The sequence below is a fragment of the Cavia porcellus genome, unplaced genomic scaffold (assembly GCF_034190915.1).
Source record: "Cavia porcellus strain 051 isolate PalLab524CR breed Dunkin Hartley unplaced genomic scaffold, mCavPor4.1 scaffold_6, whole genome shotgun sequence".
Classification (NCBI taxonomy): Eukaryota; Metazoa; Chordata; class Mammalia; order Rodentia; family Caviidae; genus Cavia; species Cavia porcellus.
The window spans coordinates 91,408,912-91,435,681 of NW_026947489.1; the positions used below are offsets into that span (position 1 = coordinate 91,408,912).

The following is a 26,770-nucleotide window of genomic DNA, read 5'->3' on the forward strand; positions in this document are numbered from 1 at the left end:
TTAATGCTTCCAAGAGACATCAAGATTTCGGGTACACGGCAAAGGGGCAAGCTTCAGGGAGGCCTGGGGAGAGGCATCCCCACCCCACCCCACTGGCCTTAATCTCAGGCAGGAAGCAGGGTTTGGCTACTGGATGGGGTGGGGGGAGGTGGTGAGGGTGGGAAGGGTTCCCAGGGCTTTGGGCCCGGGAGCCAGGGAAGGGCGCTGGCGGGAGACAGCACTGCAGGCTTCACCCCCACTGCCAGGTCCTCTGTTCCCGCCCTGCCCCTGGCCTGGCTTCCTGGCACAGGGAGGCGCTGCTGGCCAGGGCTCCTGTAATCCAGGGCCTCCGGCCCCAGGGCAGCAAGCAAGCCCTGCACAGCCCCTGGCAGCCCCTGGCTCTGCCCAAGACCCTCTCTGCTTCCTGCAAGCCGAACTGATCGGGGTTCATTGCTCTCCAGGGCTCCCAGGGCTCTGTGCACCTCCATCTGGGGAGCTGCAGATACTGCACAGGTCCCGGGGGCAGGTTCTGCACCAGCCTCTTGGTCTCCAGCGTTTATCTCTGAGCTGCCATTGTGTTTGTGACTGTCTCTGTGTTTCCACGTCACTGTCAGCGTCTGATGTGTCTGTCAGTGCTTGGTGTGGCTGTCCCATGTGTCTGTCTGTCTGCCCAGGCCTGGGTCTCAGCCTGCGAGTCTGCTCTGGACCACTTGGCCCTAGCCCCGGGTCCTTGGACTGTCCTTCGGGTTAGCGCCGCTGACACTGGCCTGGCCAGGGAGGAGACAACAGGTGCACATGGCAGGCAGAGAGGATTCGGGTTCCTGAGGGGGCCTGGGGACCTGGGTGGGGGCCCGCTCTGAATCCAAGATGGACTGGGATGGAGGAGCCTGGACTCAGAGCTCAGATCCTGGCCCCATGCCCATCCCGGAGGACCCAAGGCCAGGCCCTTTCTACCCCGGTCCAGTTTTCTGCTCTGTACAATGAGCCAGCGAGTTCTGTGGGACATCCCGGGTGGCAGCAACACCCCTAACTCTGGTAAGGTGCTGCTGGCCCCTTGCTGTCTCTCAAGGCAACCCCCCATGTCTCTCCTAGTTTCGGCCAGCGGCATCGTGGTGGAGGGACAGAGGAAGGGCGTGAGACTGCAGGAAGGACTTCCACCCGGCTGAGGAGGGTGTGGAGGCCACAGCTTCTCCTCAAAGCCTCCAGGGCCCCTGGGTGGGACTGGAGGTGCGGGTGCAGGGGCGGGGGGCGCTCAGCAGCTGGGTAATTAGCTGCTGCTCTCGGGCCCCGAGGGGAGGGGCTGCAGGACCGAGAAACCAACACGAAGTGACAGGGGTGGTTTTGACACGTGGCAGAGCTGACGGGCCCGGGGGCCGGGGCTTGGGTTTGGGGGGATCCTATCAAATGATTAAAATTAGGTCAGAACGAAGAAGCCACAGCGGGCACAAGGCCCACAGTGAGAGGGCCATGTGTCCCTGGGGCTGAGCAAGGGAGGCTTCACAGGGGTGGGAGAGCCGGCAGTGGGTACAGCAGGGCTGCAGGCCCAGCAGCTGGTCTGGCCTCCCCAGCTCTGGCTCGCAGAGTCATCCTGGAGCCCCACCCGTCCTCCTGCCTGGCCATCTGCCTCCTCGAAGGCAGCCCCGTGCAGACCCTCAGCACGCCTGCCCCACCTGCCACACAGGCAAGGCCAGCAGCCTGTCTGGAAGCCCTTTCCTCCCACCTTCCCTCCAGCCTCGGCTTCTTATGCTGCAAACTTGTAGACTTATGCTACATTTCTTGCTCCTGTTTGTTTGTTTGTTTTTTGAGAAAGGGTCTCTTTATGTAACCCAGGCTGGCCTTGAACTTGCAGCAATCCTCCTGTCTCAGCCTCCCAAGTGCTGGGATGACAGGTGTGCACCTCTATGCCCAGTTCAGCCTGCATTTCTTGCCCACTCTTGCCCAATTCCCCTTTGCCGCCTTTCCCACCTTTCCCACTCCACATCCTGCTTGGGGTCCACTTCCCCCTCCAGCTGCTTTTCAGAGCTTTTCACTCCTCCCGGCCTTCTTCACTTTCCAACAGTGACTTGGGAAAGTCAGGGACTCCAAGAGCCTTGGGTGCCTTGACCATGACACAGCAGATAGGGGCTAACTACTGGTTTGTGCAGAAATCTGAGATCCTGAGCTGGATGTGGGATACACCCCTGTAATCCCAGCATCCAGAGTGGCTGAGGCAGGAGGATCTCAAAAAGCAGTTTGAACCAGGTGTGGTGGTGCCCTCCTGTACTCTCAACATTCAGGAGGCTGAGGCAGGAGGATCATTGTGAGTTCAGGACCAGCCTGGGCTACAAAATGAGTTCAAGTCTAGCCTGAATTGCACAGTGAGACTCTGTCACAAAAGAAAAGAAAGCAGCTTGGATAGCCTGATGACTTAAGGGGACCCTGTTTCAAAATAAAAACTACAAAGAGTGAGACAGTCCTGGGTTCAATCCCCAGCACCACCTCAAGAGAAAATGAAAAGAAACCGGAGGTCCCCGATAGTTTAGAGCCTCCTCCCAGCCACCCACTTAAGGCTGGGCAGGCAGGTGTCTCCCTGTGGCCCCTCACCCTGTAGCTAGATCCCCATTTAAGCTCAAGGAGAGGACAGCACCCAAGGCTGGGAGCTTGGGTGGCCTGGAGCCCCCCAGCCTCTATTCCTCATGAATCCCAGTCTCGGGCAGAAAGCAGGTAGGTGACCAGCTTCCCTGGAGAGACGGGCAGCTGTCCCTGGGCATCCCCCAATGCTGAATGGGCACTGGGTCCCAACCACCACTGGGGAGAGCACCCAGGGCCATGCTGAGTGAAAATGGACAAGGTGGGTCTGACCTTGAGTTTAACCCCATTTACACCTCAGAGGCAGATCCACTGTGACACACAGGCCTGTGATTTCCCCGGGAGCCCGACGTTGTCTGCTCCCCCTTCTGTCACCCAGCAAGTGTCACAAGGTGCCCTGCCAACCAACCTCTGTCCGCCAGGCCCATGGGCAGCTGGCGCTGTGTGCAGGGCCCTGAGTCGGCCCCAGGACAGCATCTGTGGCCAAAGAAGGCACAGGGCTGATGTGGCTGCCCCTCCCCTCACTACCTGCGTCCAGTTCTTAGGGTCATGGGCATCAGGACCTGACCCCCTGGGGATAGGTCAGAGATGGTTTGCGTCAAGTGAGTCCTTAGCACCTAGACCAGGAGCTGGAGCTGACATACTGGGTCACCCACACATGCAGGCACACACCCAGTGACTCAGGCCCACTGCCTACAGCTCAGGGTCCCCAGCAAGCTGTGTCCCACTACCCTGGACATTTAGCTTGGACTTTGCTCCATCCGTTGCCATCTTCTGCTTAGGCTCCACTGCTTCTGGGAGACTTTGGGGGGGTGGGGACAAGGAGCAGACAAGGGACCACCTCCCAGCAAGCCACACCCTGGGCACCAATGCCCATCCTGGGCACCTTCACAATGGTTTGAGATCAAAGAGCAGGAACTGCTATTCCCATTTTACAGACAAGGAAACTGAGGCACTGAGAAGTTAAACACCTTACTGAGTTCACAGCTGGTGACACAGGACGAGCCCCAGTTTGGACAGGACACTGCTGTGATTCCTACTGCACAGCCGGGAGGCTCCAGGGGGCCACCAGATGCCCAGGTTGCCATTTACCCAAACCACCCTGGCTGCGTCCTTCCCCAAGCCTCCCCTGGTCTCCTGGTGAGGGTCCTGCTATGCTCTGAGGAGTCTCCCTGACACCCTTCTCCCACCTCTCCCATGGTCCTGTTCTGACTGGTAGCTGTGCAGAACTGGACCCCTATATGAAGTGGGTGGGGTGGGAATGCAGACAGAGGTGCTCAAGGGGTAGGGGCCGGTCAGATGCACAGCAAAACCCAGGCCAGGCACAGTGAAGAAAGCTGACCCAGACAGGAAGAAACGTGGAGTTCCCAGTTTCCAGATGCAGGCAAGGCATCCCTCACTTCTCCCAACTCTGTTGCCTAGCAACCAAGGATGCTGGCCAACATCCCAGCCATCAGGGACATTTCCTGCTGGTTATTGAGGCTCCCCTATCTCTGCCCAGTGAAGTCTCTGAAGGCTGAGGCATGAGGGTCATAGTGAGTTCAAGGCCAGCCTGGACTACACAGCAAGGCTCTGTCTAAACTAAAATTTAAAACCAAAAACCAAAAAACCATCTTTGGGTGAGTTCCTTCCTGCCCTGGGCTGTAAATTCCTCCTCAGGTCAAACCTTGATCCTTGCAGAGGAGTGGAAGAGGACAGAGATGAATTGCAGTTTCTTATAAACCTGGTGGCTTCTTGTTCCCCGACGACAACACGGCGGCGGAGCCCTGTGGTTCCTGCTCTGAGTCAGGGCCCCCAGCCCGGGCGTCCCCGGTGCCAGGCCCTCCTCCCGGCCTGACTGGAAAATCAGGCTCATGCCTCTGCCCGAGAGTCAGTGCTTCCCTCAGCGCCTCGCTTTCCCCTAAAGCGGGGTGTTTCCTCGAAGCTGGGAAAAGTTAGGGGGCAGAGCCCTCACCAGCCAGCCCTGGGGAGGCACCCGGTGGGCATCGGCACGGCGGGGGAGGGGCTCCCTGCCTTCCTGTCCCTCCCTCGGGTCCTTTCCCCTCCCCCAAGCCTGCTCCTTGCTCTTGCAGCCTGATAGGGGTGTGTGAGTGTGTGTGTGTGGGCGTGTGTACACACTTAACACGTGTGTGGCCAGTGCCTAGGGGGCTCTTGAGCCCTGGACCCCCCAGGGGAGGGGAGAGTGGCGAGGAGACACTGTGCCCATATACAGTCCCCACACATTCTGGGTCCATCCCGGGGCTCCCTGACCTCTCCGTGCCCTGCAGACCCTGGGTCTTCCCGCCCAAGCACGGGTGCAAACACAGGGACCCCCCACCTTGCACCTTGGTGGGCTGGAGCCTGGGGTGGGTCAGGAGCAGCAGAAGGCTCCCCGGAGCTGGAGCCCTGGGGCGCTCCCGTGTGCCCTCCCAGAACCGGAGGATGGCGGGGAGGGGAGAGGAGCGAGGGGTGAAACAGAAAGAGATGGAGAGACAGAGAACGAGAGAGCAGGACGGAGAGAGAAAGGAAGGACCAAGAGAAACCGAGAGGAAGACACAGTCAGAAGGAGAGCGCGGGGCAGCGCCGGGGGCGGGAGGCAGAGTCCAGGTGCCGCGCTGGTGACGGGGCAGTGAGGAAGGGTCAGGGACCAGTTCTTCCCTTTCCTCACCAGCAGGCTAAACGTCAGCGGGACCGAAGAAGCCGATTCTCTCAGAAGGGGAAATTGAGGCTAAACCTGGTCTCAGAGTCACCAAAAGGGAACAAGAGTCCGGGCGGGCCCACCTCGGGGCTCCCCTCCAGGGGCAGCTCCACTGGCCTCCGAGGGAGTCCGGGCTGCAGGGAGGCCAGACTGGAGACTTTGCCTTGTGGCTGGATTTGCATAGCAAGCGCCAAGGGCTTGGTTGGTCACTGCTCAGTAACAGCCGCCAAACTTTCCAAAGGGTGCTTTTACGATATCGGGGAGCTGCTCCCCGCTTCTCTGCGCGCCTGTCTGGTCTGAGCACACAGTGTTTGAGGGTCTGGGAGGGCACAGGAAAGACTCTTCCTAGCCACCTCCCTACACACAGCAGCCCCCCAACTCCGGGAGGATGGAGAGAGAGATGCTGGGAAGCCCAAGCTGGAGACACTGCCTGAAGACCACCAGCAAGACCTGACCCAGAAAGGGGAGGGGATGTGTCCTGGTCCCATCTGAAGGGGGCAGGGGAATTCCAACCTGGAGTTCCAGTCCCAGGACACCTGGCTGGTTCCCAGGCCATAGGCAGGACCTACCATGCCCAGTCCTTACCAGTGACCTGGCCGAGGCAGACTGGAGTCAACTTTTCAGGGATCCAAGTGTTTCCCACTCCAGACCCTCCTTACTTCAAGCTGTTGGTGAGGATGCCCAGGAATAATGTCACCCGACCAGGGTCCCCCCAAACTCTGAGCTGCAGACCCTGCAAGCTCTGCCCCCAGGACTCAGCCCCTAGCAAAAGGCTCCAAAAATTTTTTTAAAAATTTTTGTTTGTGTGTTTTGAGACAGGGTCTCACTATGCAGTTCAGGTTGGCCTTGAGCTCACTTTGAGACCCAGGCTGGTCTTGAACTCCAAAGGATCCTCCTGCCTCAGCCTTCTGAGTGCTGGGATTACAGGCATGAGCCACCTGACCCAGTTTAAAAACATTCTTTTTGGGGCTGGGGATTTAGCTCAGCGGCATAAGCACCTGCCTTGCAAGCAGGCAGTTGTGAGTTTGATCCCTGGTACCGATAAAAATGAAAAAGATCAAAGAAGAAAAAAAAAAAAAGGAAGAAAGAAAAGAAAATAGCATTTAAAAAAAAAACATTCTTTTTTTAAATTTCCAGCTGATTGATGTAGTGGTACATGCCTACAGTCCCAGCATTCTGGGAGGCTGAGGCAGGAGGATCACAAGTTCAAGCCCAGTCTGGGCTACTTAGTTACTTTGAAAGACCCTGTCCCAAAATTAAAAATAAAAAAGGTCTGGGGATGTAGTCTAACATGAGGGTCTTGGCTTCAAATCCTAGTACCAATCAACCGGCCAACCAACAAACAAACAAAACCAATTCCATCCTGGCCTCTGGTGTCTCTCTCTGATAATTTGGGGGGCTAATGGGAAGGGCTCCCAACTCCTTAGTCATCCTACGAGCTAGGTTGAGTGGCAGTGACTGATAATCACCCAACCACAAGCCAATTCTGTGGTTTCAGCTTTCAGGAGCAGCAAAGCCTGGGCCCTGGGCAGAGAAGGGGGCTCTGTCCTGAATCTCCTTGGGGTCCTCAGCTAGCGGCCACCAGGATGCCCCACCTCATGGAGATGCACAGGAAGGATAAAGTCATAACAACTAGAAACTTCTTCCCCTCTCTGCAAGTGCCTGCAGCTTGACTGCATCCCACACCCCTGCTTTCTCTCCAACCCGGTTCTTCCCTTCCTTTTTCCTTCCTCTTCTCTTCCCTTCCTCATCCCTCTTTTTTTTTTTTTTAGCCCAGGCTGGCCTTGAATGCATGGTGACCCCCCTGCCTCAGCCTCCCAAGTGCTGAGATTACAGGTGTGCACTAAGCCCAGCTCCACTCTTTTCTTTAAGATCATGCCATTTCGCTTTCTCTTTCTGCTTTTTTTCTCTCTCTCCCCTCCCCATCTTCTCTCCGAGGCAGGCACACTCCAGTTCCCAGACCACCAGACCACATCCATTCGCCTTCCCTGTGAGCTATGTGGAAAGAGACAAAGATTGGTCTGAAGAAATCTCCCCAGCGAGTGGAGTTTAAGAGAATCCCAAAACGCCAGCACTGAGAGGGAAATTAACCCACTCCGTCCGTCCAGTCTCTTTGTGTTTTCTTGCTGGCGAGCAGAGGCTCTGAGAGGTGACTCGGAGCTGGAACTACCTGGCCTCGCTGCCCGGGTACCCAGTGTCCTGGTGACCAGGGAGAAGATGCCCAGGAGAGATGGGTGGGCTCGAGGAGCCAGGGACAGTCTGGGGAGGCACAGTGCTAGTATTTGGGGATCACCCTCCAGGCCCTTGCCCCTCAGTTCAGCTCTGGGCCTGGCCCTCGATGGGCATTGGTACAGAAAGGAGAGAGCTAGAGAGAAAGTGCTGTCTGAGTGCCAGCCACAGCTCAGGGCCCTGAAGGACAGGGCGGCAGAGGAGGAGAGAGAGCAGGCAAGAAGCAGGGGCCCTGCTCCTCACGTGATTTCTGCTAAGACCCTGGCGGTTGCGATGGCTGGGAGCCCTGGCTGTGTCTCCCCCTGGTGCGCAGTGCTGGGCCCATAGCTGCACCCGCACCTGGGATACCCATGTGCATCGGTGTGCACTGTTCCCAGGTCCATGTGGCCCCCAGGACACCCATGGGTGGCACCCTGGTCCTGTGGAGTGAGACTGGGAGTGTGCAGCACGTGTGTGCATGTGCTGGGAGTGAGCATCCCGGGAGGCTGGAGGTGCAAAGAGGGCACAGCTGAATCTCTCCAGGGTTCCTTGGCGGAGAGGTGGAACCAGATATGTGTGGAGGACCAAGCATCTGCCTGGGCCACCCGTGAGGAGGAAACCCAGCTCTGTCCCTTCTGGGGAGCGTAGAGTGACCAGGTTTCCGCCAAGAGGGCACTGGGTCAGCACCAGGGGGCACTGTCCCAGCCCTGCCCTGCTGCACCCCTGCAGGGAGCAGCTATCTGCTCGCACCATCTCTGGATCCTCCCCCTCACCTCCCATCCTCGCTGCCTCTGCCATGTGGGGGAGGGCGAGAGCCCAGGAAGGGGGCATCTTGGCTTCTGCAGAGGCCTCGATGGTGACCGTGCGGGTGATGCTCGGCCTTGACCAGGGGGATCTGGCTCCAGGATTCCGCTCCTCCCCACCCTACCTCGTCATGGTCAGGGAGTGTGAAGGCCTCTGGGTCCAAGGTCCCCATCAGCAGAATGGCTCCTTCCTGCCCCCTCCCGTAAGGCCGGAAGTAGAAAGACTCGAAGAAGGCAGGACCTAGAGAGGGCCTGGGCTGGTGATGGTTTCCTGACCTCTGCACTGGCTTGGGGACCTGAGTTCTGCCACCTGGACCCACCTACCTCTCCTGCCAGTGATCTTCAGGGCCAGCGGATCACCTAGCTCACCTCCCCACCTCTGTTCTACCCCACCCAGAGCCAGGCCAAATTCCCAGGCTTTGCAGGGGGGGCGTGGGGAGCACCCTGGAACATTCAGAGGCAGGGCTAGAATCACTCCGTCCATCTCTGAAACATGCCCCTGTCTGCACGGTGAAGTTCTTCCTAAAGTCTAACCTAGCTGTGCACGGTGACCCAAGGCTGTCATCCCAGGAGGCTGAAGCAGGAGGATCACTGCCCCTTTGAGCCTGGGCTACTAGTGAGACACTGTCTCAGAAAAAGAAAAATAGACATAAAAAGTAAATTCGAACCTAAGGTTCTTTCTGCTGCGCTGGGCTCAGAGCCGGGGTCAGGCCTTCTCCTGCGGCAGCTAATCCTCTCCTTTGGGCGCCGTGGGCACCGAAACAGCCCAGCTCCAAAAGCGAAAATAAAAGTCTCTGCTCATCCCCAGGGTGCTCTTTCTACCCACCTTACCCTCCCTCTGCCCCCAGCTACCACAGAAACCCACGGGGCACTGGGGCCTGCATCCCAGGATGAGTCAGGAGGCCCTCGGGGACTCACTGAGGGTGCTGGAATTTCCTTTTGTGCCAACCGAGGGCTCTGCTCAATGGCAAACCCCATCTCCCGCCTCCTCTGGTCTAAGGAGCAAGATCAGTCTCTCCATCTAGGGTGTGAGCTTCCGGCCATCTTCGATGCCCGACTCGGGCCCTGCATTTGGGGCTGGGGGTGTGCAGAGTACCGAGGTATGGAGTCAGAGGCCGGAAGTGCTTGGGCCGCCCCGCTTCCTTTCATTCCAGGGAAGAGATCAAAATAAAGCATCTCCCTGGGTCTGAGGCCCCTGGGACAGGCCAGAGGGTGCCAAGAGGCTGCCACCTGCAGGGACCCTGGCTCTTACTTTCTGCTCTCTCACTTAAGGGAACAAGACCATCCTGGTGGGGAGGCCAGGAGGGGTGCCAGGGCAATGAAGTTGCTGGGGACCATGGCAGTGGTGGCAGGTGGCCCCGCTGACCCCTGAAAAGCTAGCATCCACCCCCACTCCCAGCCCTCGCTGCATATTTTCTCTCCCCCTAAATAGCATCTCAGGAGGGTAGCGGCAGGAGCTGCTTCCCACGGCGTCTTCACAGCTCTCCCGCTGTCTCTCCTCGCTGTCTGTCTCTCGCGACCTGGTTTCCCTGCCAGGCCCTTCTGCTCCTCGGCCACCGCAGCCTGCACCCCCTTGCCCTCCCGGGTCCCAGGAAGCCTTTGCCAGGGACAGAGCCTCCACGCCACAGCCCGCTGTCCCCTGCCACCCGGTGGCAGAGGCTGGCACACTGTTCCCCACTCTCTGGCACAGCCGTGACTTCAGGGCACAAAAGCTGAGCTCAAACGGCCATGAGGGCCTCGGCAGTATTCATCGAAGGTGCAGGAGAGGAAGACACCGTGCTCCAGCTGGCGTACAGCCCAGGGGTGCAGGTCCTGGCCCAGCACATGTTAAGGCCCTGGGTTCAATTCCCAGCACCTCCGAACAAAGTCCAACTGATTCAGTGATTTTTTTTTTCTTGGTACTGGGGGTCCAACTCATAGCCTCGACTTGCCCGGCAAGTGCTTGTGCCACTGAGCTAAATCCCGGCCCAACAAAGCCCACCTGGAGCAGCCCTGCTCCTTTCCTCAAGGCCTCCTCCCAGGCCTGACAACTGGCCACCTCCTCCCAGGAGAAGCGGACGGAGGCCTCTGGCAGCCAGGAGTCCCAGGGGAAAAGGTCCCTCTTTGTCCGGCTGGGATCTCCAGACCCTGACCCCAAACTCAGCTGCTACAGTTCGGACTTTGTCCCACACAGAACGAGTCAGCCAGGAAGGTTTGGACGGTGACCCCGGGATATGCCCACCCTGATGAGGACACAGCCTGGACACTGGCAGAGGTGACCCCCCACGTGAGCAGTGCTGGAGCCATCACGGCTCCCAGACGCAGGCAGGACATGGGGGTTTGGGAGGAGTGAGGGGGACCACTGGGGTGCTGGGGACCCAGGGCAGTAGGGGGCTGCTGCAGTGGGGTGTCTGCCCGAGCCGAGGGCGGATGTGCAAGAGTGGGTGCACTTCCTCCTCCCGGCGCCAGCTGTGGGGTGACCTTCTAACCCCCGGCACCGTGGGAGAGTTGGAGGCAGGGAAAGAGAACCCCACTGCCTGGGAGTCACCTCCCCCTTTGTTATTTCTGGCCCCATTTTCTTGGTCAAGAAGGGTGTCAGTGGTAATGCAAATGAGGCCATGCTGGAGGTGCTGGTGACACCCATCCTGCTCCTCCCCAGCCTCCCCTGTGCCCACGCTCACACAGCGGACTGGAACGTCGCCCAGAGGGCCTGGAGACCCTGCGCTGGGCTCAGGTGGCACCGAGGGTGGCCGATGCTGGGGCCAGGGCCAGGCTCTCATTGCCCAGCCATCCCTGCCCCAGGTCCTGGCTGCCTCAGCTCTGCCAGGCCTCCTGGGTCATGAACACAGAGCTGTGTGGCATCTAGAGGGACAGTGAATGCCACTGACCCATGGCTGCCTCAGCCCTGTGCCTGGGCTGCAGGACGATGGGCACCGGGGGTCCCAGCCAGAGGCTGCTCAGACCGCGGGCAGTCTGCAGATGAGGTCAGCTCCCTGGGCACCCAGGCAGCTGCAGGAGCCTCAGAGTGCTGTGAAATTCCCGGGAGTCCAGGCAGGAAAGGTGTGGGGAGAGCAGGGGAGGAGTGAGGCACTGGAGGGTTCAGTCTTCCCCACCCTCTGGCCTTTGCCCCAGGTGCCCAGGGAGGACCCCTCTCCCTGCCCCAACCTCTCATTTGTGTCTGACCTCATTCGTTCCTGTGGTCACCCAAAGGTGTCCTAGTCTTGTCATTGCTGAGGGACAGATGGGAGCAAGGCAGCTGTCCGGTCCCCCATCCTACATAAAGACGTTGCCGAGAGACTCCCCCACTTGGTCCTTCTCGTCACTGCTGCCCTCTAGGAGGGTCACCTGCTGCAGACTATATGGGGCCCCGGGCCCGGACAGGGCTTCCCACGGCTTAGGAAGGCCTGAAACCCTGGGGAAAGGTGGGGCGGTGGCCTCTAATTTGGTCCGGGGCCAGGGGTCTGAGGAAGCCTGAGGCCCTTTGAAGTTTCAGCCCCCTTTCTTCCACACGTGGCTTGGGGTCTCTGCTAGGGACAAGCTTGGCCCCCTGGGGTGTGTCTTTCCCGGCCTTTGTGCCCCTCCTGGCTCCAGAGAGGAGCGTGTAGCAAGTGTCCTGCCCCATTACATTCCATCCTGCCAGAGCGGAGGCATCAGCAAGAGCAGGTCCTCAGCCCGGTCCTCCCCTTTTGGGGACAGCAGATGAGAGACCGCGGCTGGCTGCCTTTCTCCCCCTCCCTGCTTCCCTCCCAGCCCCCAGCACTATGCGTCCTCACTGGAGCTCTTTCCCAGGCCCCTAGAAATCGAGGAGACAGGCTGCCAGACCCTGCACCCTCTGTCCCCACGCTCCCCTCACTCTGGTGACAGAGATGCCGCGCTGCAGGATGCCTGGGTTCTCCCACACCTGTGGCACGCTTTGAGGACTGAGCTCAGGGTTCTGGGGCCCTAGACCCCCACCCTTTGTCCCTTCCTCTAGGGCTAAGGTGTCTCTTCGCCTCATGGGGCCCATGCCTGCCACTCAACAAATGCTCCAGAGAACCTGAGTGCCACCATCTTCTGGGGAGCTGACAGAAGTGGGGGAGCCACAGGAAACCCCAACATCCCATGGGCACAGGCTGAAACCTTGACCATACCTACGAGCCCAGCCTGAGGGCCGGCTGGTCCCTCCGGGGCTGGCGTTTAGGTCTTGACCATGGGCGCTGGTCAGCTACTGCCCAGGGGACAGGGGCTACCACAGGGCCCAGAACAGGAGGACATCAGCCTCGGCCTGGGGTCGGACCTTCGGCCGCCCAGAGTACCTGGAGCTGGTGAACAAGGCACCCAGGCCCTTTCTGCAGAGGGCACAACCCTGGCTGGGGCAGAAGTCAGGAGTTCATGACCCAGCTCTGACCTCCCCAGTGCCCGGAGCCAGCCCCACCTGAGCTCACCCTGTGCAGACCTTGGAGGTCCTTCCTCCGAGAGGTCTGGCCGGGATCTGGTCCGCCAGAGTCAGTCACTGAAGAAACAGGGGCCACCAAGAAGAGCAGGGTGTTGGGAGCAAAGTTCAAGTCCCTGCCTCCATTTAAACCAGGTGTGGTGACACATACCTGTCACCCCGCACTCTGTGAAGCTGAGGCAGGAGGATGGCAAGTTTGAGCCCAGCCTGGACAACCTAGCAATTTAGTGAGACCCTGGCTCAAAATTTTAAAAGGGCTGGAGATGTTGCTTAGTGCAAAGGCCCTGAGTTCAGTTCCAGAACTGCAAAAAAGAAAAAAAGAAAGAAAAGGTGCTGTCACCTCTTGAGGCAGGTGGCCACTTTATACCTGCTCTGAATGAATGCCACCTGCCGGTCACCTGTCACCTGCCCACATGTCCAGCTGTAAATGCAAATGTCCCATGTGTGCCCAGCTTGTCAGCCCCACAGCAGGGAATGGCTCTCAGCCTATTTCCACCACCCCGGGGTCCCAGGTGCTGCGGCCCCACCACAGCCAGGGAGGAGGCGTGCATGCTGAGTGCAGATGGACAGGTCAGCTTTATTCGGACATCCCTCTTGTTCAGAGGGCACGGGCCCCGCCCCCTCCTGGCCCCTTCCCCATGTCCCCTCCCAGGGGGAACACTCAAGGTACTGGACAGACACGCGTCTCTGGAGTCGGTGGCCCCTTCCCCGCCCACCGCACCCCTTGACTCCCCGGCACCAAGAGGGGAGGGGTGCGAAGAGGGGAGGCCTGGAAGAGTTGGATCAGAACGGAGCATGCGCAGGCGGTAGCCTGGCCGAGGCCTAGGGGAGGCTCGCAGTGAGGGGTGCATTTGGTGTGGACATCAGGCTCCCCGGCAGGAGGCTCCCTACCTCAGCCCTGGGCCCCCCCCTCAGCCTCCTGCTTCCACCCTTCTAAGGGTACAACTCTGAGGTAGATTTCACAGAGGGAATGTGGGTCCGTGAGGTGCGGGAAGGGGGTTAGCTCTTTTGAAATTGACCTCCACAGCACCCGGGGCCGGTTCTGGGGTCCTGACCCAGGCAGCAGGGGCCAATGACACCCACCCAGCACACAGAGGCTGGGTCCCGGTGGGCTCCGGTAGGGGAGGGTGGAGGGGCACCTGCCTTGATCATCTGCGCCTGGGTGGGGGAGGCGCAGGAGTGCAGTGCCCTGGCAGCCTCTTTGGGCTGGGTCCTCCCTCTCCTCTCCCACCCTCCCTGCTCCCCAGGGTGGGCAGAGGGGGAGAACAGGCTGGCCTGCGGGACGTTGCCGCCTCTTCCACCTGTGCCAGGAGCCTCCCATCTGGGCCACGGGATGGAGGAACTGGCGTCAGTGTTGGGGCAGCCTCTGGCACCCCACAGGGCGGTGCTCCCAGAAAGGTGGGCATTTGGGGAGGGGCTTAGGGAACCTCTGATCCCCACCTCTCCCCAAGCACTAGACACCTTGGATCCAACCCTGTTTGAGAACAAAGGCAGAGGGAGGGGCTGGGGCGTCACCCCTCTGTCTCAGCCCAGCTCCCCACTTCCCCAGGAAGCTGGGAGCGCCGCCCCGAAGAGCCAGAGCTGCGTGTGCCTGGACCAGGGAAGATGGCACACATATTGACTCGAGAGCTAGTGGAGGTATCTGGGGGTTGCGAGGAGCAGGGACCCCCATAAAATTCATGCAGCATTCAGAGTGAGCGGGGTGACGGCCGGGGAGGCGCCTAGATCTTGCTGTTCTCCAGGTGAGAGTCAATGTGTTTGATGAGGGCATCGTCCGGGTACCCAACGGGGAAGCCCAGCTGGCAGAGGGGGCAGCTGCGGATGTCGGAGCCCACCGTCTCCATCAGCAGCTGTGGGGAGAGAAGGAAGTCAGGGATGGTCTCTGCTCCGCCCCCGCATCTCTGCCCCCCTTTCCAAGGAGGGGGGTGGGCACTGCAGCATGCAGCAGGGGTCCCCCACCGCCAGATATGGGGTCCCCAGAAGGTGTACAGGAGTTAGTCACTGCCCAGCCTGCTCGGGCGCCTGCAGGAGTTAGGGTAGCCGACACCCAGACCAGGGTGCAGAGAGACTCAGTGCAAGGAGGGGCCCCCTACACAGTACGCAACCCCCTCCAATCTGCCATGTTCCCTCTGGCTGTGGAATACACGTAGGTCCCTCTAGGGGGCAGGGAGATAGTTGGGAAGTTCCCTGTGGCTCTGGGTGCTGCAGACCCGTGGCAGGGTTGTCCTCTGGCCAGCAGGACAACACAGGGTGGGTAGGCCTGTCCCTCTGCCAGCCCAGTGTACCGGAGACTGACAGGGTGCTCTCCACTTCTGGTTCACGCCTCCTCCTAAGCACCCTCCAAGGGTGCCACTCTGCAGTGAGGGGACTGTCAGGACTAGAAATCAGGGCCAGGATTGTCACTCAGCGTCACCACCTTAATGGTAGCGCCTCATAAGTCCCAAGGGTGCAGGCCTGGAGGGAGGGGACGAGGGCAGGGGTCTGTCCTGCAGCTGGGGGTGCATGCAGCAGGTCCCGTGCCTGGGAGGTGTGGAGCCCCCAGAAAGCAGGGCTTCCGCCCCCGCCGCCCACTCACGTTGATGGACGGCCAGGACTGTGCGTGCTCGGCGGGGGCGTAGGCAGCCGGCGACTCGGGGATCGGGAAGCCGGCGCAGAAGGAGGCGCAGCGGATGGCGCCGGCCTCGGGGCTGGGCGGGCTGGCGGGCACGGCCCCCCACTCGTCCTCCTCCGACGGCTGCTTCTCGAAGCGCAGCCGCAGCCCCTCGAAGGCGCGGCGCGGGCTGAGCGGCCGGCCGGGCCCGTAGAGCTCGGCGCCGGTGGCGGCGGCGTAGGCGCGGGGCTTGGGCAGCGTGGCGGCCTCGGCCTGCAGCCAGGCGGGGACGGCTCCGGCCAGAGCCGCGCCCTCCAGCAGCTCGGAGTAGCTGCGGCGGCCCTGGAAGCCGGCCTTGGCCAGCTGCGCGGGCGGCCGCGCGTAGGCGCGCTCGGGGGCGGGCGGGCGGTCGGCGGGGGGCGGCGGCGGCGGGGGCCGGGGCTGCGGGGCGGGGCCGCCGGGGGGCGCGGGCGAGCGGCGCTGCGGGCTGGGCGGCGGGCACGGGGGCGCGGGCGAGCGGCGCTGCTGGGGGGACGGGCACGGGGGCGCGGGCGAGCGGCGCTGCGGCACGGGCGACGGGCACGGGGGGCAGGGCGGCGGGGCGCGGGCCGGCGGGGACGGCGACGGGCATGGCGGGGCCGGGGAGTGGCGCTGCGACAGCGGCGAGTGCCTCTGGCCTGCAGGAGAGAGCAGCGGGCCGCGGCGGCCCGGGTGTGCGGGAGACGTCAGAAGTGGTGGCTGGAACTTGGACGGCTGGCAAGGCAGTCGCCTGGCCCCCTTCCCCCCTGGGCATCCCCGTCTCATGTCCCCAGCTCACCGCAGCTCCGCGCCTGCTCCTGCAGCAAGGTCCTCAGGATCCTCCCCTGCAGGGAACTCAGCTCCCGCAAGCGGCCCAGCTCCTCCGTCAGCTCCGTGTAGGCCAGTGCCAAATTCACCCTGAGGTTGTAGGAGCAGAGGAGGTGGGATGAGGGGCTTTATATTCCAGCCATGGAAGAAGAACCAGCTCAGCCCAGTATCGTCTGTCCCTGCTTCAAATGCAGGACTCTTCTTGAAGGTTTTAAGGTCCACCAGGCCTGGAATCCCAGCACTTGGGAGGCTGAGACAGGGGGATCTCTGAAAGCTCAAGGCCAACTTGGACTACATAGCAAGACCTTGTCTCAAAAATAAATCCACCTCAAATACCACCTCTTGCAGGCAGCCTCCATCTGTTTCCCAAGAACCAGTCCCCAGCTGGGGGAGATGGTTTGTGTCCCAATGGGGCAGAATAGGGGTGCAGAGAGATTCCCGGGGGCCCCTGCATCCCTGCGTGCACTGAGTGCTGGGAAACAGCTCCTACAGGTACGAGGTAACCTTTCCCAGATCCATGCAGGGCTCGTGCAGACGAAACAGGTTTGTTCACCCGGCAGCTGCATTGAATTTATAGTCGCCACTGTCCCTGTTTTTTTGGCTCCCTATGAAGCAGAGGTGCCCAGTGATAAACCTGGCCCCCCGTCGGCGGTGCCAGCTCACTGCTCTTGCCTCTACCCCAAGGCTGCCTCTGGCCTCCTTTCCACCTCACACCCCGGCCCACGGCTCGAGGGAGCAGGGTCTCGAGGGAGCAGGGTCCCTGGGGAGCTTAGAGAGCTGCTCTGTGTCCAGAGCCTGCAGGGGCACTGCCCATGCGACCTCTCACAGGTGCCTGCTCTGGAACTGTGCTTCGAGCTCCTTGAGAGCAGGAGTAGAGAGCTGTGCTAATGCCCAGCTCCTGGTGCCCAGGAGACGGTCAGCAAGTGGCCCACAAGCTGAGCCTTTGCGTCCGACCACTTCACTTCCTCCCTTCCTGCCAGCTCAGGCCTCCCGGGCGCACCCACCCTCACAGAGCTGGGAGGGTCTCAGTTCAGCAAGGGACCTCATGGCGCCCTTTCTCCCAGAGTGACCATGAGTCCAGAGCCATGGAAGGAAGCCATGTACTCTGCACCGATCACGGCACCCCTAGAAGCCTCTGCTGTGTCCTCAGGCCCTGCTGCCTTCACCTCTGTGTCGGGTTTGGACGGAAACCGGAGACCTCCCTCAGGGCAGGGGTCTGGTTTCCCTGGGTCTCCCTGGTGCCAGAGGGACCCTGGAACCTTGGAAGCTGGAGGTCGTGGGCAGTAGTAGCAGATATCACCCCAGGTAGATCACCTCCCACAGGCTTCCCCTCCCGTGCCAGGACAGAGGTCAGAATGCCACCAAAGTTCTCCAGCCCCATGGACCGGGTCTCTCCCCATTCTAGCTAAGGATGTGAGGGGGAGGGGCAGTGAGGGACAGGGCAGAGTGTGCACCTGCAACGTTGCAGGAGAGGAGGGGAACAGGGGAGAGCAGCCAGGTAGAGCAGGCAGGTGACGGTGTTCCTTCGCCCTGGCCCTTGGCTGCCACCCTTACCAACCGTGGGATGGCGCCAGGTGGCGGGGCGGGGAGCCTACATCAGGGGAGGGAACCTCACAGGATCCCAGTCGTTGGACCCCTTATCTGCTAACTGGGGACTCCCCTGGGAAGCCTCCCCCTTCAGACCCAGGATGACCTGCAGCCAGGACCTGAGGGCTTCCAGGAGGGAGGGTCAGGCCATATGCTCAGCTGTGCGGAGGGATGGACGGTGCTCTGGGCCAGGCACCGACAGACTGCCATCCTCCGCCCCACCCAGCCACAGCTGCTGCCGTCTGCCTGGGGGCTGCATCTCAGGTGACAGATACAGGTCGCTGCCTTCACACTCTGTCTCAAGATCTCACCTGCCACCCCGGGTTTGCAGGCCCCAGCTCTCCCCCATCGGGAGCCGCCCCAGTTTCTCCTGCCCGGCTCCTAGCTGTGAAGCAGGCAGACTCCCAAGACCCAGCTTGGGGTGCAGAGACCTGACACCATGGCCCTGTCCCCTCCTCAGGGAGGATGCATGTGACTCACTGCCAATTCAGTGGAAAAAGCCAATTTCACACATGTGCACTGCACTTCAACACACTGCATTCGGGCCTCCGCCTGAGCGCTGGCCACTGGCCGCGTTTCCTGCCATCCGGGCTCTGGGAAGAGCCTGCAGGGGAGCTGCAGGTGGCACAGTGGCACTCCCCTGGGGAGGGACTCCGGGACAGTGGGATCACAGATGACCTGCATGAGTGCAGCCCTGTGATGCTGTCATGGTCATCACCTCAGTATTACAGAGGAAGAAACAGGCTCACAGGCCAAGCTGCTTCACCAGCGCTACAGCTGAAAGGGCAGAGCCGTGCCCGCTTGGAGGAGGCGAAGTTCTGGCTCCTGCCTGCTCTGGAAGAGGAGGAGGCACAGGCGGCTGGGGACCTCTGAAGTGGCCCTGAGAACTGCTGGCCCTGTCTGGGGAGGAGGGAGGAGGAAGGAGGACACCAGAGCCGCTGAGAGCTGGCTCAAGATCACGGCACAGTGGTGGTGGCACAGAGCGAGATTTGAACTCTCGGCACCTGAGCCCGAGAGGCTGACACCTTCAGAGGAGCTGGAGCAGCCAGAGGTGGGCAGCACTGGCAGGAGGAGGGCACTTGGCTTCCAGTCACCCTCCCTTTCATTCATCCTCTCCACAGAAGACAGGCACCTCCCCAAGACTCCCTGAGACAATAATCTGTGCCATTATTGATAAAAGGGACTGATGCAGGCAGGTTAGAGGATGTGGCGGGGCCAGGGCTCAGGGTGAGGAGAAGCGGGGTCACCCTGGAATGGCTCAGAGCTGGGGGTAGGCTGAGCCTCAGGGTCGGGGCTGAGGCCAGGACTCCAGCAGCCTGGGCGCTGAGAATCACCATTTGATTCAGAACTGGGCATGAAAGAGGACCCAGCATTCCCCCACTGCCCCCCCGCTGCCCCCCGCTGCCCCCAGCTGGCCCGGCTGCCTCGCCCTGTGCCCTGTGGGGGAACTCGGGGGGCGAACTTTCCACCACCCACAGGCACACCCAGCATCGGCCTTCCCGCCTGCCCGACCCTTGGGGAGGGGACCACAGGCACCGGGCTGTGGCGCGGACTTGAGGTTGCGGGCTGGGGAGGAGGAAGTCACTCGCCTCCACTTCCTTTGCGCCTTGAGCCCTCCGCTCCCCTGCGGCTGCCGAGCCCCAGTCCCCAGAGCTGGCTCTCTGTGCCCGCTCCCCGCCATGCTTCCAGCACAACCAGGTGCCAACGGGGTCCAGAGGCCTCCTGGGGCTCACGGCGGGCATGGGAGCCAGGGTTCCCCATTCACCCAGGACTGTCCGGCCTCATGCTCCTTAGGTGCCCAGCGTAATTAGTAACAGTGCCTCTTTCACTTTCAGATTGATCTGATTCGGTCAACAGATCACATGGCTGCCCTCACAGAAGAGCTTCCTACCTGCAGGAGAACCTGGCTGGGAAAACACCACGAAGTCCCCTCACCCCACCTGCTTGGACCCTGCTGCATAGACGAGGAATCCTGGGAAGCTTGGGGGACTGGTGGGGACAGGAGCAAGCTCATTTTTTGGAGATGCCAGCTTCAGATCTGGCTTAGGAAGGAGGGAAGGGCCCTGTACTGGGGAGGCTGAGGCAGGAGGATCACTGTGATTTGGAGGCCAGCCTGGGCTCCATAGTGAGTTTAAGGGCAGTCTGAACTGCATAGCCAGACTATGTCAAGAAAACAAAAAGAGGAGGGGAGGAGGAAGCGTTCCTCATCCAGGAGACAACCCGGCCAGGGCTCCATGGCTGGTTAGCACAGGGTCAAGACCCCCCCATAGTGCCCAGTCTCAGCCCTGCTCAGGGGAGCCAGGGCCCTGCGCTGTGAGTGCTCAGGGGTTAATTCCTGTGTGCACAGGGTGCCGGGGCTACAGGAGCCTCGACAGAAAGGAAGTAGAGGGGGTGAGAAGCCTGGAGGGGGAGGCCCTGCGCCTGCTGGTTCTGGGGCATGGGACTAAGCTGGGGTACGCAGGGGTCTCCAACTTCCGTCCTGACCCAGCTCACACTGCCCTTGACCTCCGAGCAGAGTTTCCACCCTCTCTCTCCGAGTTCACACTTCAGCCCCACCGCTAACCGCAGCCCACGCAGAGGCTTGTGGGTGGGGAGAGGGGGGCAGGGGATGGGTGGGCGGAAAAGGGCCAGGCCACAGCACTGAGCCCCCTGTGCGAGGTGCACAGTCCCGCCCTGTCACTGCTCACAGAGCATGGGCTCCTCACCAAGGGCCACCCCAAAGGGCACCCTCCCTTCTGGGCCCAGGTCCCTCTCAGGACCCCCTGGGCCTTGTCCCTCCCACAGCACCCCTCACACTTGCCCAGTCCTTCACACTGGTCCCATCCTCAGAAAGTCCCACTTGTGCCCCCACCTCACCTCAGGGGACCCTTATAGGCTCCTCACTTCGGGGGCAGGTGAGTTGCACCTCGCTTTCCTCTGCAATGGCTTTGGCCCCTGAGTGACCCTTAGACAGGGAACCTGGGCAGCCAGGGAGGGGGGCATCCAGCGCTGCTGCATGGACTCAGAGGTGGGACCAGCACCAGGATTAAAGCGAGGCTTCCCCAAGTGGTTCCCACAGCCCCAGGATACTAGCTGAGACCAGCGGGTGGCACCTTCCAGGGCCCAGAAGACCTCATACACGTGCCACACTCAGCACTGTGAACCCCTCCGCCGCTCCCACACTGCGCTCCTGGAAAAGCCTGAGCCCAGGGGCAGCAGCTCTGCAAGGCACTGCAGGCTGGTGGAGCGGGGAACAGGGTCAGGGACCCGGAGTGCACGTGACTGAGGCTCCCTTGGGTGGGAGGACGAGAGGGAGCCCTCCTCGGGAAGAGCCTGTTACCAAAAGGAGCTGCATTTATGAGAAAATAAAACTCCGGGGGAGGGAGGACTTCCTGACAGCTCTCTGTTGTCTGCGAGTACTGAGCGCTGGCCTGGGGAAGAGAGGCTCGGCCTTGGGGGACCCCATGGGCCAGGTGCCAAGGATGCCAGGTGGGGAGGGATGAGGCGGTCCCCAGGCCCCTGTGGCGCAGTTCTGTCCCACTCAGCACACAAGGCTTTTCAGGGACCCCGAATCCTTCCCTGAGCTGGCCAGTCTCGCTCCTGGTGGGAGCTGGCATTCCTGTGCGCCCCGACGCTGAGCACACGGGCTAGGGTAGCCCCTCTCTGCAAAGGCCACAGTGGCCCTCGGCAGCCTAGCACAGGAGTCGCAGCCACCATCGCGCAGCCTGAGTTCTCACCCAGCTGCCACAGCTCCACCCAGGCCCTCGGCCCATGGTAGGGAGGGAGGCACAGGAGTGGGGGGGCGCAGGTCAGAAGCCCAAGAAGGATGGGGAGGCCACCTGTCCACTGGGAGGGCCCCTTGGGTCCTGGTGGGGTACTGTGGGATGCAGGGCAGGTCCCAGCCTCAGTCTCCCCACCAGTGAACACAGTCACCCTGACGTGTGTGCCACTCGGCTCCTCAGAGGGGAAGGACTTAGGCGGAAGGAGGTTTGAGCTATTTCTCAGAAAGTGGGAGAGGACGAGCTTGGGTGCAGGGCCCCACGGTCCCCTCCCGCCCTACTCCTGAGGCCGCCCTTGCCTGCAGGATCCCTAAGTGCATCTGTGTCCTGAGCCACTGCTGTGTGACCTCAGGGAAGCCCCTCCTGCCTCCAAGGTTCCACCCTTGAGACCACAGACAGACAAGGCATCACACCCGGCCCGTCCTCACCAGGAGGGGACAGTAAGCCTGACTATCTGAGCCTTGCTCCTGTATAGACAGTGGAGCCGCAGAGAGGCTCCCCCAAACTCACCATAGCACATACACTATGACACTGTGTAAACCTCAGAACACCTCAAAAAGAGATGGGCTCCATCCCAGAGGAAGGCAGACAGCATCTCACAACTCATCTCCTTTCTGGGACAGACACCCGGACACACTACTACCCTGAGGCTCCGGAAGAGAGGTCACGCAAACAACACAGAGCACTGGCCACGGTGGCACACACCTATAATGCTAGCACATGGGATGCTGAGGCAGGAGGATCGCCCCAAGTTCAAGGCCAGCCTGGGCTACATAGTGAATTCAAGGCCAAGCCTGGACTGCATAATGAAACCCTGTCTCAGAAAACAAAACCAAATAATGACAAATTACAAAAGCAAACTTAATAGGGACACAACCCTCTGTCCCAGGTTAAGACAGGGTCAAACACAGTGATACACGCCTGCCATCCCAGTGCTGGGGAGGCTGAGGCAGGAGGATCATTGCAACTTCAAGGGCAGGTGGGCCACATAGTTTAAGACAAGCCTGAACCACACAGGGATACCCTATCTTGAAACAAAACCAATCAGAACCCCAAAACAAAACATAAGAGGTTAAGATGGCCAGGGTTACAGGCATGACTTACTGGTCGTCACCAACTCTCTTCACCCATGCCATGTCCCGCTCTGACTGGTTGGAGGCCAGGTCCTGGAGGAGTGGACAGAGAGGTGAGTGCTCCCTGCCAGGTGCCTGCACGCTGGACTCTACAGGCTGCCCGTGCCCACTGCCTTCAGTACCTGTGCGCGCGTCTCCTGCAGCTGCTTCAGCTCCCCCTGCAGCCGCTCGCACTCAGCCTGCAGCTGCTCCTCCCGGAGCTGAGCCCCCCGTGCCTCGCCCTGGGCCGCCTCCAACGCCTCCTCCAGCCGCCGCCGCTCCAGCTCGCTCACACTCGGCGAGGGCCCCGGCCAGGCCGCTGTCCAATGGAACAAGGTCAACATGAGGCCCCGGCCCGGCTGCCTAAGGCGGGCCGGGTGGGGACCGCAGGAGGAGGACGGGCTGCCTGCTGGAGGCCTCGTTTTGGTAACACAGCCTGGGCCGCTCGGTCTGCAGCATCCTCGGGCCTTCCCTAAGCACCCCGAGACAGGCCCCACACGCTGGGTGGGGGCGCCCTCTGCTGGCACACCTGCGAACTGCAACGGGTCGGCCGGACTTGCTAGGCGAGAGGGGCCCAGTTACAAGGCGAGGTGAGACGGTGACGCTGGGGAAAGAGTGGCTGAGGTCTGGGAACAGGGATCGGGTGACTATGGGAAACATTTAAGCTATTACAACAAGGACTTCAGTCAGCAAGAGGTGTCCAGTGGTGTTGCAATGGGGAAGAGGCCTGAGGGGACTCAGCATCAGGAAGACAGGGGTTGCTGAGCACTCACCGTGACCCATGGTGGATCCCCCTCGCAGAGCCAGGTAATGCAGGTCTAGGTCGGTGCAGGGTGGGGTGGGGGCTGGCGGGGGGCTCAGGCTGGAGAAGGCTGCATCCCGGAGACCTTGCTGCTGCCGCAGCTGCTGCTCTAAGCCGCAGATCTGCCGCAAATGTGTCTCTACCAGAGCCCGCTGCGGGAGAAGGCACAGGCACTGATGGTCCCGGACTCCCCACCTCTGGCCAGCTGTCACCCTCCACATGGGGCAGAGGTCACCCGTTTGCTTGCCCCTCCCCCGTCCCCTCTCCAAGCAGCTGTGGGCACGAGGACTCCTTCCCCAGGAGCTGCGACGCAGATGCTAATAGAGCAAAGCGCTCCGACACGAAGGCCGTTTCATTTCCTTTGCTTCCAGAGATGCGATGGAAGCTAAGTGATTTGACCAGGGTCACAGTAGGGAACTGGCAGAGGCTGTGTTCCCATGCGTGGCTCCACAAGGACCTGCCAACACCCAGCCTACTGCGACAGGCCGACCTGACGGAATGGATCCTCACTCATGGATCCTGTGCAGTCACCCACTGCCAGGATGACACATGCAACCACAACACCTAGACCAAGTGGGCACTCAGGGGGACGCATGCCCACGAGTGCAGTGCAGGTGGCACTCACAGGGATGCATGCGCACAAGCAGGGTGCAGGTGGCACTCAGGTGTACATGTGCACAAGTGGGATGCCCTTGGTGCTCATGGGGGCACACTGGCATGAGCTGGGTGCCCAAGGCACCTCCACCTCCTGGCCTCACCATTTCTCCCAGCTCCGTCTCCAGGTCGCTCTTTTCTACGCAGAGTTTCTCGTAAGCCTGGATCATCTCCCCCAGCTGCTCTTCCTGTTCCTTGTTCTTCTGCAACTGCATAGGCCGAGTTGGGCATTCCAGAGTCAGGTGCATGCGTGTGTGCGTGCACGTGCATGCACACACACACACACACACACACACATACACACACCACACCCAACCACCCCACTCCCAGAAACCTGTGGAGGGGCAGGAGGAGCACCATGGCCACCTCAGATGGGCAGGCACGGGGCTGAGGCTGGGCAGGGGGCCGCCGGGAGCTGGGCGCCAGCAGGCTGGACTCACCTCGTGCTGGAACTGGTTGAGCCTCTGCTGCAGGCTGACCTGTTCCACCTCCAGCAGGGAGCCGTCCTGGATTTCATACAGAGAGAAGCCGTGCTCCTCACCGAAGTCACTGATCAGCGGGTACTGCAGGAGGGGACGGAAGAAGGGCGGGTCCTCAGGAAGGCTGGAGCCAGCTCCCCACCCATGTCCATCTCCCATCTCCCAAGTCCCCGGCTGTCCTCCTGTCCTCTGGCAGAATCCACAGCCCCAAAAGCCGTTTCTCCTGAGTGGCTGCTGGGCTCTGATTCTGCCTCCAGAGCAGCTGCCCCATTCCCTCCTCTGGACCCCTGGATTGTGGCTGAACCCCAGTCTCTGCCACCCACAATCCTGACCTTGATCTCATAGACCTTTAGTCTGCGGCGGAGGGTGGCATTCTCCCTCTCCAGGCCCCCCAGTCGCTCCTTGATGTCCCCATAAGCCGTGATGAGGGCGAAGTGGGAGGCTGAGCCCATGTCCCCCCCCATCGAGGGGTCTCCGGGGCCATCCAGCCACACCTCACTGGGCCCCAGGGCCTCCTGGGTCAGGATGCTGATGTCATCCTCAAACATGGTCTCCATGGGAGCGGCCTTGGCCCACTTCGAGCCTCCTGGGGAGCAGGAACAGGAGAGGAACACCTGGGCCCAGACCCCTCACACAGACCCCAGCCGGTAGGAGCTCCCCCTGACGAGGCCTGGGTGCCTCCTGTCCACCTTTCGGTGGGGGGCTCCTGCAGCGCAGCTCAGACCACCAAGCCCCATTTTCTGGGGCGGAAGGAGCAGGAGTTAGGCGAGGCCTGGGGGACAGCTGACACACAGGGACAAGGAAGCCCAGCCAGCAGCAAGCAAGGAAGATGTGTGGACCCGCAGGAGGGCGGCCTTCCTCCCTCAGTCCCCTTCCTGAGTACCAGGCCACCCTCTCAAGGCCCCTGGCACCCCAGCTTCTCCGCAAGAAGGCCCAGTGCTCGCTCCTGGAGCAGAGCGGGCGTTGCCAGCCCATGGCCAACGTTGCTTCCTCTCGCAGGATCTGAGTTCAGGAAAGGGAAGTGCCTCCCCTGCGATGGGGCTGTGGCCAACGTCCAGACGCAGCCCCTGACCTGGACCTACAGGAAGTCCTTGGCGCAGTGTCAAACTGGGCAAGGGGGCTGGGGAGGAGCTGCATCCCCAGCCTGTCCCTGTGTGGTGGCACACCAGGGAGCCCTGGAAGGGGGCAGGGATGACTCAGGGCTCCTAAAGAGAGAGTAGGCAGCGAGGGGGTGCATGTGTACTTCTGGGCCCTGTTTGTGAATGTGTGTCAGGCTGGCTGGCGTGGGGGAGTGTGTCTGTGAATGAGTGGAGGTGTGTCACCGTCAATGGGCGCCTTTGCGGGGCGCGGGTGGGGGTCGAGTTGGGAAGCAGCTGGGGAGGCTGAGTGTGTGCGCGCGCGTGTGACCACGCGTGCGTGAGCGTGTGGAGCGGATGGGCACGTTCGGGCCGCATGTCACGTGAGGAACTATGGGAATGTCCAAGGTGTGTGCGCGTGGAATGTGTGCGCCTGGGCCAGGGGCTCGGCGGTGGGGGTCCCACGCGGGGCGCACGGGCTGGGATGCAGGCCCCACGTCTCCCGTCCTGCTCTAGCATACTCTTGAGAGCCAGGGAGACGCGTGTGGCCGGGCTGAGTAAGGAGCGCGCGTGTGTAGTGCCGGCCCCACCTTTAACCCTGTGCTGCCCACGCCGCCACCCCCCCTCCCGCTGGGCGCTGGCCACGCCTCCCGGACCCCTGCCCGCCGCCCCAGGCCACCCCCTGGCGGGCTCCGGGCCCGGACAGCGCATCCGCGCCGCCCCTTGCGTCCTCCTCCCGGCCTGGGGCCCGGCGGAGCGCCGCGGCAGGCGGCTGGGGAGGGGGTGCCCCGCCGCCAGGGCCCCTCCTGCGGCGCCTTTAAGAGCCGTCCTTTAACCCCGCCAGCTCGCCCGAGGAAAGTGTGGGCCTCCCCTCCCGGCCGGGGCCACGCAGCCCCCTTCCCGCGCCCTCTCGGCCGGGCCGGGGGCTCCGAGGCGGCGCGGCCTGGGCGGCGGCGGAACCGGGGGGCTGCGCGCCGCCCGCACCGGCCCCTGTCCGCCGGGCCACCCGATGCCAGCTTCTCCGGCCCCGCGCGGCAGCCCCCCGCCACCCCGCGACCCCCGCGGCCCGGCCGGGCACTTACAGCGGCTCCGCTTCCTGCGTGCGATCACAGCGAACGCCCTCCGCCGGCGCCCGCCCCAGCCGGGCCCCGGGCCCCCACCCCCCTGGCACCGCGCTCCGCTCCGCGCCCTGTCGCCGCCGCCGGGTCTCTCCCCGCCCC

The 26,770-nt window shown here is 61.8% G+C and overlaps 1 protein-coding gene across 2 annotated transcripts; it reads right to left on the reverse strand.

The window, feature by feature from the left end:
- Nucleotides 1-13,203: 13,203 nt before the first annotated feature.
- Tbkbp1 (TBK1 binding protein 1) lies at nt 13,204-26,770 on the reverse strand. 2 transcript variants are annotated; one of them, XM_063251442.1, is made up of 10 exons: nt 26,633-26,770; nt 24,822-25,060; nt 24,436-24,558; nt 24,100-24,204; nt 23,313-23,493; nt 22,683-22,858; nt 22,532-22,593; nt 16,054-16,172; nt 15,222-15,913; nt 13,204-14,496 (listed from the first exon to the last, which is right to left on the reverse strand). In XM_063251442.1, the coding sequence occupies exons 2-10, from the start codon at nt 25,029-25,031 to the stop codon at nt 14,368-14,370; spliced, it is 1,797 nt and encodes a 598-aa protein (XP_063107512.1). In that variant the 5' UTR covers nt 25,032-25,060; nt 26,633-26,770; the 3' UTR covers nt 13,204-14,367. The 2 variants fall into 2 exon arrangements, with proteins under 2 accessions (XP_063107512.1, XP_063107511.1); XM_063251441.1 differs by having other exon boundaries at nt 24,807-25,060.